We start from the raw sequence: 14297 nt of genomic DNA on the forward strand, positions 1-14297 counted from the left end.
CCAAGCCCAGGCCACAAACGTTCACTGGTTTCTATACCATACACATATATGATGGGAAGCACGAGGCAATCAAAGGGGCCAACTTCCAGAAATAAATTCTGTTGAAGTGAACATGGGCAATGCATTCATGATTTTGTGTCACGGTCTCAAACATAAACCAAGTGAGTAACAGTGAAATGAAGACTATAATTATTACCAGCTATAGAGGAATAACCTGCTTCTCATTTTGATGTTCAAAAGTAATGCTATAAATGTTTACTGAATTTAAAAAAAAAGAAAGAAAGAAAAGAAAGTATAAGGAATGACAGCAGGGGTGTTACCATTATGTTGTCAAAGTCTTCCAGAAGGGAGACAGCAGAGTTACAGAAGTCCTACAGAAAGGGGACAGCAAGAAAACGGCAGACAATACAGATAAGATTTTTTAGCCTAGTGATGTGGGTAGCCAAAACACATAAGAATCAGTTCATCTTAAAACAATTTTCAGGGAGTCAAGACTTAAAACCCCAGGCCCTAAGATAGGTTATATTAATTTATATGCCAAACAATATCACCATAGGCTGGGACACAAATAATATGACAACAGTCACAAAATGGAATAACACCACAACCTGGAGGTTAAATGGGGACAGACAGGAAGTAGAGAAGTGATCAGAACCAGGTAACTTCCCAAAACAAAAGGATGCTGGGCCCCCCAGTGTAAGCCAAAGACTGCCTGAGACTTTCCCAGCCCAGAATCAGGGGAGAAAGCTCAGGACATTTGGGTCACATGAAACAGACGAGACATTAAGTGAACAAGTCATATATTATTGGAGGAGGTCATTAGATTGCTCCATTGCCAGTAAATGCAAAAGAAAACAGATCATCACTTTAACCACACATTCAATCAACCAAAATAGACAAAAACTATTTACAGTGCCCCTAGTGTTTACATGCTAACAAGGAATCTAATTTATTAACAAAAAGGAAACTCCATGCTGGGGGGAAAAAATTCCTCTTTTGCAAGTCAATGATTTCCTTGCTTAATCATTTTTATAAATGGATTCTAAGTGACATTTTGTTTGAGATATTAAAGTTTTTCTGTTCACTGAGGTTTAGAAATAGCGAGGACATAAAAAATTCACAACCTTAATTGGAAAAAAAAAAAAAAGCAGCTTACTATAATAAGAACTAGAAATAACAGGAGGAATTTCCCAAGCAAATAATATCTATTCTCACCATTTTAGGGCTAAGTACGTTAATTCATTGTATCTATTCATTTGTCTCATATCCAACTCTATCACCTTTGTATGAGTGGTTCACTTTCTCGACCCTTATCCCATCTTCACTTCATTCATAAAAATCAAGCTGTGTACACTATCTACAGGATCACTATATTTGCACAATCATAATTTCAGCAAATGACATGGGCACCTTCCTCATCATCCAAGTAAATAGAGAAATACCAGCTATTAAGTAATAAGCAGAGCATCACTTTCCTGGACAGTTTCCACCCAAGGAACAAAGTGATAGGTGTTAGGGTGTATTTATTGGGTTTTGTTCTCATAAGCTCATTTTTGTCACTGAGATGTATAAAAATAATAGTCTCTGAGTAAGTGCATGAAAGATTATTGTCAAAACTCAAGATTTGTTTTAGTAAGACTGATCTGCATACCTTTACCAAATAAGAACCAAATTATTTTGAAATATGTTCAAATTATACAATCTGGTAAATTGCAGAAGGGAAAAGTAAAGTAGCTAGTAGAGTTATAAAACATGCCTAACCTCACAAGTAATCAGAAAGTGCAAATCAAAATGTCATAGTACAGTATCATTTCACCAGCTCTGACTGAGAAAATTAAAGGTTAATCAAAGTTTAGTGAAGATGTGGAGAAAGTAAAACACTCATTTATAACTGATGGGAATCACCACCACTTTGGAAATTAAATCTCCACTTCTACTTCCACATACATACCCTAAAACTCTGCACAAACTGAAGAAGTGTACAAAAATGTTTACTGTAGCATGGTTAACAGTAACAAAAAATTAGAAATAACATAAGTGATCATTAACAGAATGGATAAATGTTAACACTCATGATGAAACAGCACGTAAGCAGACAAGCAAATAAAATCAAGTAAGTGTAACAAAGTAGACATAATTCAAAATTAGTCAACATTAAAAAGATACCAAACAATACAATAATACCTATGTGAGGCGACTACATAAAGTTTGAAATCTGAAGGTGATATTTTATAATGTTTGTATCAATGGATGCAAAAATAAGTAGCAAAAATATAAAAACATTGATAAGAAAGAAAAATACAAATTCATGATAATGATTACCTCTTTACAGGAAAGAAAGGAAATGACAGGAGACTAGGGGCCTCATCCATGTCTATTGTATTTATGTTAAAAAAAAATCTAGAGCAAAGGTGGCAAACATTATTATTTAATAAAATTAGGTGGTAAGTATACAAGTGTTTGCTCTGTTATTATCTAACCTTGTATGTTTGAGAGACACTGCTAGAGAGTAAGGAGGAGTGAAAGATCAGAGGAAGGAAACATACACCAAGGTGATACCACATCCATAAGGGAAATCAGTTACCAGACAAAAAGGATGCTGCTTAACTTACATGGGGTCTCTCAATCCGAGAGGCCTGTTTTCAGGATGTTACAGGGTCACTTCTGCCAAGGCACTAACAACTCTAGAAGGCTCTGACTCACTGAGTATTCTTCCATTAAAACCTTAGAAGGGTGTCAGTTGCCATTATTGCGGGGAGCCCCATCCCCTTGCTGGCGACCCGGACTCCCTGCAGAGAGCGCTGTGCTGGTGTGGGGGCCTGTTGAAGCCCTTTCTCCTCCACACAGTTTCTGTGAGGGTCTCCAAGCCTTCTCTGAATCCAGCCATGCTTGCTGGCAGGGGCAGATGATAAGACTTTCTGTAAGGCACTGCACTCTTCAGTTCTTATCCAATGCCAACATGAGAACAAGCAAACCAAGTGCCAACTTCAGGATATCCAAGTAACCATATGCTATAACTGAGCACATCATTTTTGCCTGGCAGAAATCCTCCTCTCTAATGTCATGAATATCCTTAGGAGTCATTATTTATAGCCAGCAGTGAATTGCTTTCTTCCAAATCTGCTCAATCAAATTAAGATAAACATATCTTTTGTCTATCCTTCACTGGACTCTCAAACTCTCTAGCATTATTCCAAAGAACACAAGATGACTGTGTACACTGAAAAGGAGAAATCAGGATTAAGTGATATCATAAATCAAAGGTAGAAAATTAGGTCTTCTTCCTGTGTCAAAGCTTAAAATTCCCTTCAAAATCTCCTTCCCTAGAAGGTTGATATGATGGGGGCGGGGAAGGAAGGTATCTCCTATCAGAAGAAAAATATGAGAAATAATAAAAAAGTAACTGGAAAACAATTTAAGCAGCATTTGGCATTATTATAAACAAAATTATATCTTTTACAATAGTTCTCATGGGATATGTGGGAAATAAAATACAACAATGATACTTTATTTAATAGTGAAATTGGAATCATCGTTCTCAAGTTTATTTCACAGAATTTAGATGGTAAAAACATAATGCTCCAAGAAGCCAAAATGACTATTAGGAAAACTAAACAATGTTTCTTTTTCTTGGTCTCTTCTACTGGTGTCCACTAAGTACCAGTCATAATAGGACAATGAATGTACTTATGCAAGTAAAGCATTGGATGTACATTTATTTTTAGCCCTTAACATATTTAAGAAAATAAAGATCATTTTTATGGGGCAAGGATGTCCTTTGAAATAATACAACCATAAAATAATACTAATAAAACAGTAACATGAAGTATGGCAGCTAACATTTTTTGAGAACACACTATAAGGTAGCCACTATTCTAAGGGCTGTTACACACGTTAAATCTTTAATTTCACAAGAAGCCTATGAAGTAAGTATCACATTAGCTCCATTTTATAGATGAGACTCTGGAGCAGAAAGATGACAAAAATCATGACACTGGGTCCCATTTCAATAAGGGACACTGAGTAAGGAATGGAGGGAGAGCATTTTTACTTTTCTGGATGAAGACTGTAACTGGGAAAAATAAAAACAAGTTTCCTCACCAAAACATCTTTATGCATGTCAATATGCACTAAAGCCATAAGAAAATACACTTGATTATAATAAGTCATTACATCAAATAATTTGATATAATATCCATACTATTGTATATTTAGCACCATTTTTCTAGCACTAGTGTTAATATACAACACTATTAATATACTCCTGAGGAAATGTAAGATGGTTCATAACAGAAAACTGCATGACCAACTGAAGCTGATATATTCAGCCTCTGAAGCAGAATCAGTTACTTTATATGGGACTCTAGTTTTCCTCATGCACCATCTAAGGCTAGAGATTCCATTACACATCAACTCTCTCCATTAGATGGAAAGAGGCTGGGATGACTCTGCCAGGTCTGAGACATATCTCAAACTCAAGAGCTTAGGCCTTCTCTGCCCCATCTATGTTTTCAAAACAAGCGTAGCAGAGGTCACTGTTGGGAAGAGTTTCTGAAAGCACTCAAAAGAAGTGCTACAAGATGAATTTGTTGATAAAAATCACATTGCTAGGGATTAAGGTTGCTAAAGATGCTCCAGGGTTGGGATTCCCTGGTGGTCCAGTGGTTAAGAATCTACCTGCCAACATATGAGACATGGGTTCGATCCTTGGTCCAGAAAGATCCCACACGTCATACGCCAGTACGCCACAGCTACTAAGTCCCTAAGTCTCTCCCTAAAGCCTGTGCTCTGCAACAGGAGAGGCCACTGCAGTGAGAAGCCAGTGCACTGCAACGAGAGAGTAGCCTCCGCTCACTGCAAATGGAGAAAGCCTGCTTGCAGCAACAAAGACTCAGCACAGTCAACACAAATAAACATTTGGTTCAGGGTTCTGGAAATAGCTGCTCAAAACATGAATTCATTCAATAAACATCTCATAGATTTCTACCCTCTGCTCAGTAAATGAAATGATACAAAGTATTATAAAGATCCAATGCTTGAGCTAATAGAGGGTCAGCTAGCAGGTGGGGGGTAGGGTGTCATTGTACAAACAGCCGAAGGAGCAGTCACATCCAGGGTTTGGAGGAACAGGTTAGTCTTTAAAAGGATCTGTCACAATACCAAGATCAATTTTGAAAGCTAAGATAATTTGAAACTCTCCATCAAGCTTGTTACATTTAAAAAATTGGATATCTGTAATTAGGAAATTGGCAAGATAAGGAGGAAAATGATACCTATTTCATCTTCTCTGAAAGAAGCCAAAAACTGAGAAAGAAAAAAACACAAGTTTTAAACAGCTAGAGAGAATCACATTTTATGTATGCATTTAACTTGGGAAAATGTTGCTGCAAAATCAGAATCAACTTTTCTTACTATAAAGCACATAGGTCAGCACTTACTAGAAAACAGCTAATTGCATCAAGAATAAAATATGAAAACAACGTATCAATATCACTTATATTCCATATAATTCTACCTTGAGTTTTTAAAGATTACACAACAATTTGTTTTCTGCCACAATACTATATTTACCTAGCATCTATGTATATTAATCCATGATCTACCGGGAGAAAGAAAAGGCGCTAACATTTCCCTCAGAACCTCCTTGGTACAGGCATTCTATAAATGCTACATACGATCTCATCTGCTCTATGGAGGACCACTCCACCCTGTGTCTGCATCATGTAAGCATTCCTCTTCCTTTAAAGAATACTATTTCTCTTGATTAACCAACACTTACAGAATGATGAGGTAGGAAAAAAAAAACGCCTGCTTCTGTTAAAAAAGCATATAGGAGAGGAGCAGAGGTGACTATCATACAGGCATACCTTGGAGATACTGTGGGTTTGGTTTTAGATCACAGCAATGAAGCGAATGCTGCAATAAAGTAGGGCCTCGCATGTGGCGCTGGTGGTAAAAAACCAGCCTGCCAATGCCGGAGACCCAAGAGATGTGGGTTCGATCCCCGGGTTGGGAAGATCCCCTGGATAAAGTGAGTCATCTGAATTTTTTTATTTTCCTGTGCATCTAAAGGTTATATTTAAACTATACTGTAGGACTTCCCTGGTGGTCCCACGGTGAAGAATCTGCTTGCCAATGCAGGGGATGTGGGTTCGATCCCTGGTCCAGGAAGATAACCACATGCCACAGGGCAGCTAATCCCGTGAGCCACAGCTACTGAAGCCGGCACATTCTCAGGCCCCGGCTCTGCAACAAGAGAAGCTCAAGGACCACAACTTGAAGACTAGCCCCTACTTGCTACAGCAAGAGAAAGCCCAGGTGCAGCAATGAAAACCCAGAGCAGCCAAAATTAAATTAATAAAAATTTAAAAAATAAACCACACCATAATCTAGTAAGTGAGCAACAGTATTGTGTCTTTTAAAAATGTTTTCATTAAGAAATACTTTATTGCTAAAAAATTGTAACCATCTGAGCCTTCAGAGAGTCATAACACAGAACACTGATCACAGATCACAATAACAAATATAATAATAATAAAGGTTGAAATATTGTAAGAACTACTAAAATGTAACAGAGAGACACAAAGTGAGCAAATGCTGTTGGAAAAACAGTCCTGAGACTTGTTCAATGCAGGGCTGTCAATCTGTACTTACTACAAACCTTCAATTTGTAGTCAGTGCAATATCTCTGCAGTACAACAAAGCAAAGCACAACTAAACAAGGTATGCCAGTACAATCACTGCTGTGCAGTTGAGCTTTTACCACTTGAAGAAAGAACTCCTGATTTCTCAAGGGGAAAAAGAAAAGAGAAAAATCTAAGCTGTGATCAAATTACTACAGAAGAATCAGTTAACAAATTATCAGTGAATTCCTAGTAGTATAAGCTGTACAACCTTAGATGGTATAAAAGAATGCCATGCTAAGTCGCTTCAGTTGTGTCGACTCTGTGCCACCCTATGGACCATAGCCTGCCAGGCTCCTCTGTCCATGGGATTCTCCAGGCAAGAATACTAGAGTGGGTTGTCATTTCCTTCTCCAGGGGATTTTTCAGACCCAGGGATCGAACCCGTGCGTCTTCAGTCTCTTGCATTGGCAGCTGGATTTTTTTTTTTACCTCTAGCACCACCTGAGAAGCCCATAAAAGAATAGAGCAACAGGTATTTTTGAGTGGTGTGAATGATGGGGTCTTATAGGTACATTTTAGGTCATAAATCTACCTCCAAATATGCAAAGATATTTTTGAATACATGAAGATTTTTCTACTGAATTCCCTTTTAATAAGAGTCTTTTGCTTCAGGGGAAACTGCTTCTCATGGCTAATATCAGAAGTGAATTTCTGAGGACAGACGTTTCACCTATAACCAGGCTGGCAAGCTGCTCCCCAGTGTTAAGAACCACTTAAGAGAAATTCAAAACTGAACTCGCCAGTAACAGTCTGAAAGTTGCCTATTAATGAGTCAAATAACACTTTGTGATAGAAAAGTAGATAAGAAAAAAACATACTTAATGTAAGGTAAATTTTACTTAGGCTTCTATTACTTTAAAAGGGAGATGAATTCATTCTAGTGGAGTGATTATTTAGCTTCTAGTAAATTTTTTCTCCTTGAGGATTGGAAACAGTGGTGTAACTATCCTCAGAAAGAGCTAAAATCCCACTGAGGTTTTGAATGACTCCAAACTTGTTGTTTAGAGAAAAACCAAGGCTTTCAAAATATTTTCATCAAATTCTCATCATTTCTGTATAAGAAGCAACTTGGGCCCATCTTTCCTAATACCCAGAGAGTCTGAACAATCAGATCTCCCTGGGAGGTCGGGGGAGATGAGCATACTGTGACTGCTGTTTACATTCTTGTGTGGTTCAAACTAGATTGCTCTTTCCTGTCCTTCTTAAAACAAGGGTTAAAAAAATTATTTTTTAATGGATCTCTGTTAAGACTGCACACCTAACCCTACCACTCCCATCCCCCAAAACACTAAGTGGACTGAACGTGGACATGCTTGCTGTAAGTTGTATAATGGAGGTACGTTTAGAAAGTTACTCCAAATACAAAGACTGTTTCTAAAAGCACTGGAATTCCTTGCTAATTTGAAAACCTGTGGTTGTTCTTAGAGCAGGAAGCACTTGTATATTGGCTACTGCCTTTATGGATCATAAAGTGCCTTACTCCTAGGACTGCTGTGAGAGCTAAGATAATCAGTACATGAAAGTGAAATGCGAACAAGTGTTTTGGCAAATAGTAAGTGCTCTCTTGCTGTTAACAGCTATCATTAGCATCATCAAAGTGCAATTTTCCTAAGAAAACTTGGAAAACACAAAATTAATACAGAAACCAAAAGAAAAAGTCATATTCTCACTTTCTTCTTTTTGCTTTAATGTATTTGTGCAGATTTGTAGTTTGAGTCTGTACGAAGTTTTGTGTGACTTCCACCAATGCTTTATTAAACAATCACGATTATCCCGAACATTAAAAAAAATTAGGAAAAAAATAAAGATTACAAATCAATAATTAAAGATATCCATATCCTGACTGTTACTTGTAGTCTACTCTTTGCCTTCTATAGATTTTGGTGAGGTATATAGCCAGAAGTATAAAGGCAGAGTCAGGGCAATGCAGGGCACTGTAGGAGAAAGCCTAAGGAACGTCAGTGTTTCAAAGATACAACCTCAAAGTAATACAGCAAATAATGAATAAATCATTTAAGCATAGCTCAAAGGAGCACAGAGTATGACGATAATTGTAACAGGGAGTGAGGGCTCAGATAAGGTCATCTCAAGCATAAAAGTCTTGCCGCTTGTAAGCGATCAGAAAATCATTAGCTCTTCTTTTTGTTTTCAGGCATACTTTTAACCAACTTAAGACATTTCAAGTTCTTTTTTGATCGATGATAATGGTAAAATACAAGGAGGGGAGAAGTATGTATAAACCTGTATGAGAGAGATACGTGCACTCACACAGGTACTCAGGGATGCCCGCACAGGAAGAATCAGTCACAGGCCCACACCCATTCCTTGCTAGAGGAACTAATGAAATGTGGAAGACACTGCTGATCTGGACAAACCTGTTGGAAAGGCCGCGTCTGGGCTTGCCTGAGAAGCCGCTGTTGCTGCTGCTGCTGCAGAAGCTTCATCTGTATCAACTGCTGCTGCGATGTGATGGCGTGCAGAGAGGGCGGCTGCATCATGGCCCCCGAGCGCCGCTGCAGCATGTTGGACAGAGCTTGCTTGGTGTTGGTGGGGACGAAGGAGCCAGCAGGGTCCAACCGGGAGCCACCTACAAAAGCAATCAGAAGGAAGGGTTTTCTGCGCATGTGGATGCAACTCTTCCTGATTTTATCAAAACACAGAAATCTCACCTTCTGAGCCTCCTTTTAGGACTACACTGGGAAGTAGAGTACTGCCCCACCCTCTACAAATTTGAAAGATCAGTTATGAATTGCATAAATTCCAGACAATGGGGAGAGCGATGTCCAGTGAATGATACTATCTGAATGACATCAGAGGGCCCATTTTGCTTGGTAAAGTGAAACATCCGAGATCCAGAATCCTTGGTACAATTTCAGAATCACGTGGGTTTTAAATTACGTGAGGCCCCCAAGAACATGTAGTGTTATGCTGTGCTCAGTCGCTTCAGTCACGGCTGACTCTGTGATCTTATGGACTATAGCCCACAAGGCCTCTCTGTCCATGGGATCCTCCAGGCAAGAATACTGGAGTGAGCTGCCACACCCTCCTCCAGGGGATCTTCCCGACCCAGGGACTGAACCCACGTCTCTTACATCTACTGCACTGGCAGGCAGGTCCTTTACCACTAGCGCCACCCGGGAAGCCCGGGGACATGTTACTTTCACAAGACATGTTGCCTTTTGCGGTGTATTTTGTCAAGTGTGCTAAGCCAGGCAGAGAGACCCTTTTGATGTTCATGGTATTTAAGTTTTTTTAACACAGCAAAATAAAAATGCCTATTTTGTGGTAGAGAGGCATGACAATACTTCACAAACTTGAAATGCTTGGAAACTTCAAATACCACGACTCCAAAGACAAAACACATCTTTTTTGAAGTGCATAATTAAAATAAATAAGAAACGACAATTATAGTGAGGCTAAAAAAAGCAAACGAAAACCTTAACACATTTGCATACATAATCTGTCAAATGCCTTTAAGAGGGAAAAAAATGACGAGATTTGATGGTTTCAAATAGCTGCCAATACTCAACTCATCATACAGTGTGTATTCTTTACTGTATGTAAGAAAACGTCTATATAAAGCACGTGGTATGATAAAAACAAACATTTTAACACTGATCACTGGAAAAGCCTACACTTTTTAAAGACTTAGTATCAAAATGAACAATATGGTTTATGAAGTCATTCAACAGCATCTGAAGAACATTTGGAAAAAAGTTAGAGGTCAATTTGAGTTACGTGGCAAAGTAACTTTTGCTGAAGCAAGAATTGAATGTACACTAATACATATAAAGTTGAATGACTCATTTTATGCAAGACATACTTTTTCAAGATTAGACTATGGTCTACTCTCTTTTAATTTTCCTAACTTTCATATAATCTTATACCTCTGAATCACCTAAAGAAATAAGAACAAATATGCTGAACTCTGCTCTATTTTCTTACATAACTTTCTCAACTCTCACCAAATGGTGTTTATTATTCACGTTTCCTTATAAACTTTACCATCCTGGTGTGTATACAGGAAAAAGAAAGAGATTGCTAAAGGGGTGTGTGTGTGTGTGTGTGCGCGCGTGTGCGCGTGTGTGCATGTATGCATGTGTGTGTGTGTGTGTTGTGAACAGCATTCTTTAGATTGCTAAAGGGGTGTGTGTGTGTGTGTATGTGCGCGCGCGTGTGTGCGTGTGTGCATGTATGCATGTGTGCGTGTGTGTGTTGTGAACAGCATTCTTTTGCATTTTTAAGAATGTGCGGATGGACGTCCCTGGTGGTCCAATGGTCAGGAATCCACCTGCCAGCGCACAGGACAAGGGCTCCATCTCTTTCGGGGAAGATTCCACATGCCAAGGACAACTAAGCCCAGGCAACATGACCACTGAGTCCATGGGCCAAAAGTGCTGAAGTCTGCATGCCCTAGAACCCATGCTCCACAACAAGGGGGTACCTCCACTCACCAAAACTAGAGAAAGCCCCCAGGCAGCAACAAAGGCCCAGTGCAATCAAAAATAAAATTTTTTAAATGTATGAATGGAAGCAGATTGTATAAACTCTTCTTCAACTCCATAGGATATATAACTTTATGAAAATCTATCAATTCACAAATGTAAAATCCCCATAATTAACTGTTTTCCTCAAATTTTTTTCTTACACATCATAAAACATTAAGACTTACCTAATACCTAAAGTCTCCCTACTTATGAACACCATCTATAGTGTTCTGGGGTGAGGGGAAAGGGTATGTGCCTATATAAAATAATTAATTTTCAATTTAGAGATGGTCCTTATGTTTGACTTCGATATCTAAAAAGTTTAAAACTGCTTGAATTCATAAGCACCTTGGAAGTAAGGAGAGAATGTCGAAAGAGAGCATGAGCATGTATTATATTTCCACACTTACTACTGCCTTGAAAGTTTGCTCTTGAGAGTCCTTTGGTTAGCAAGGAGATCACACCAGTCAATCCTAAAGAAAATCAACCCTGAATATTCATTGGAAGGACTGCTGCTGAAGCTGAAGCTCTAATACTTTGGCCATCTGATGTGAAGAGCCAACTCACTGGAAAAGACCTTGGTGCTGGGAAACATTGAGGGCAGGAGGAAAACGGGGCAGCAGAAGATGAGATGGCTGGATAGTATCACTGACACAATGGACATGAATCTGAGCAAACTCTGGGAGATAACGAGTAACAGGTAAGTCTGATATGCTGCAGTTCATGGGGTCACAAAGAGTTCAACACAACTTAGAGACTGAACAACAACAAAAGTTTGCTCTTTGTAGTCAATATTCACTCACCCAACAACCTACTTTTAAGGCCCCAGCCAGTCTGGATGAGGCACAAGCTGGAATCAAGACTGCAGGGATAAACATCAGTAACCTCAGATACACAGATGACACCACCCTTATGGGAGAAAGCCTCTTGACGAAAATGAAAGAGGAGAGTGAAAAACTCAACATTCAGAAACCTAAGATCATGGCATCTGGTCCCATCACTTCATGGCAAATAGATGGGAAACAATGGAAACAGTAAGAGACTTTATTTTTCGGGGCTCCAAAATCACTGCAGATAGTGACTGAAGCCATGAAATTAAAAGATGCTTGCTCCTTGGAAGAGAAGTTATGACCAACCTAGACAGCATATTAAAAAGCAGAGACATTACTTTGCCAACAAAGGTCTGTCTAGTCAAGGCTATGATTTTTCCAGTAGTCATGTATGGATGTGACAGCTGGACCATAAAGCAAGCTGATGGTTGAAGAACTGATGCTTTTGAACTGGGGTGTTGGAGAAGACGCGAGAGTCCCTTCGACTACAAGAAGATCAAACCAGTCAATCCTAAAGGAAATCAGTCCTGAATATTCATTGGAAGGACTGATGCTAAAGATGAAATTCCAATACTTTGGCCACCTGATATGAAGAGCTGACTCACTGGAAAAGACCCTGATGTTGGGAAAGATTGAGGGGAGAAGGAGAAGGGAATGAGAGAGGATGAGACGGTTGGATGGCATCACCAACTCAATGGACATGAGTTTGAGCAAGCTCCAGGAAAGGCCTGGAAATGTAATATTCAACACACAATTTTTAAAAATCACAATATAACACAGAATGAGGAAACATATTATATGTTAAGAGCGGCACATCTAAAAAAAAAAAAGAGTGGCATATCCTAACAAAATGTAGACTGAAATTTCAAAATAAATTGTTTTCCAAAAACAGGCAAACCTTCATTTAGAGAAAAACTTCATATCTAACTAAGAGATTTTTTTAATTTAGAAAATCTGTATTCTAGATATAAAGATTATTTGGGCTTAAATCAAAGCAATACTAACATTTACTGTGATTTAGGAAGGTTTTATTACTGATATCTAAATCTATTTGCTGCACCAAATTTCTGAGATCCTACATGGTATAAACAATTTAAAAGACACTGAAATGCTGTCTAATCTTTTAACATGTTGATAAGAATTATATCTGATAACAGTGAATGAAATTTTCACAGCTCAAAAGTTTTATCAGGTTTATATGTTACACCTGAGATATTGATCAGTGGTTAATTCCCTTCTAACACTGGATAAAAATTGCAAAAGTGCCACATAAACTAGTTACTGAAACCTTATTTCAGAAGAAGGAAGAAACTGAGTGGAGAGAATTACAGAAATGTCCCGAGCACTCACTCACTCCCTGAAATATACAAATTCTGTAAGAGCGAAGAGAACCCCAAGCTATTACTTCCCATCTTGGAGTTGGCCGACTTAGCTCTGTCCTCACTTACCTGGAGTGACAGACTGATTCTGAAGGAAGAAGCCGGGCTGCTGGGGCTGACCCATGAGGTTGTAGCCCCACAGCGTGGACTGTGGGTGGTGCATCACCTGGGAGGAGATGGGTGAGTAGTTGGGAGGCACTCGGTACACGCTGCTCTGCGGATACTCCTTCAACACAGAGTTAAAGACAAAAGTTACTTACTCCACACACCACATAGATGACTAATGCAAATTCCTTATTTGAGAGAGCTCCTATCCCAGCAGACAATGTTATTTTGATAGAGTGGAAGGCAGAGGGTAAGAGTCTCAGTATATCCTCTGCAAAAATTTCCTTTAAGTTAAAACTCTTGCTCGACTTAAATGGACTTGGCTACAGTGGGGGAGATGAAACCAGTCAATCCTGAAGGAAATCCACCCTGAATATTCATTGGACGGACTGATGTTGAAGCTCCAATACTTTGGCCACCTGATGCAAAGAGCCAACTCATTGAAAAAGACCCTGATGCTGGGAAAGATTGAGGGCAAGAGCAGAAGGGGACAACAGAGGATGAAATGGTTGGATGGCATCACCGACTCAGTGGACATGAGTTTGAACAAACTCCAGGAGATAGTGAAGGACAGGGAAGCCTGGCATGCTGCAGTCCATGGGGTCGCAAAGAGTCAGACACAACTGAACTGAACAACAACAACAGTGGGGGAAGATGGAAAAGGATCTTTTCCAAAATCTGTTTTTTAAATACTAGAAGTACATTTAGAACACCAATGCTGACCATCACCTAGAGTAGAAAACGCATCTTCAGTTGCTGAGTCTCCCAACGATTTCATCTTAGAAAGTTTCCCTGATATCTTGCACCTGG

The 14297-nt window shown here is 39.1% G+C and overlaps 1 protein-coding gene across 1 annotated transcript in view; it reads right to left on the reverse strand.

Annotated features, from left to right (window-relative positions):
• The window catches only part of MED12L (mediator complex subunit 12 like), a 360401-nt gene that overhangs the window by 25720 nt on the left and 320384 nt on the right, over positions 1 to 14297 (reverse strand). The window contains exons 37-38 of the mRNA XM_018049036.1: positions 13452 to 13608; positions 9062 to 9273 (exon numbers count right to left, since the gene is read on the reverse strand). Of these exons, the coding sequence (XP_017904525.1) occupies positions 9062 to 9273; positions 13452 to 13608 (369 nt within the window). The remainder of the gene's footprint in view (positions 1 to 9061; positions 9274 to 13451; positions 13609 to 14297) is intronic.

The sequence above is a fragment of the Capra hircus genome, chromosome 1, assembly GCF_001704415.2.
Source record: "Capra hircus breed San Clemente chromosome 1, ASM170441v1, whole genome shotgun sequence".
In the NCBI taxonomy this organism is placed as follows: domain Eukaryota; kingdom Metazoa; phylum Chordata; class Mammalia; order Artiodactyla; family Bovidae; genus Capra; species Capra hircus.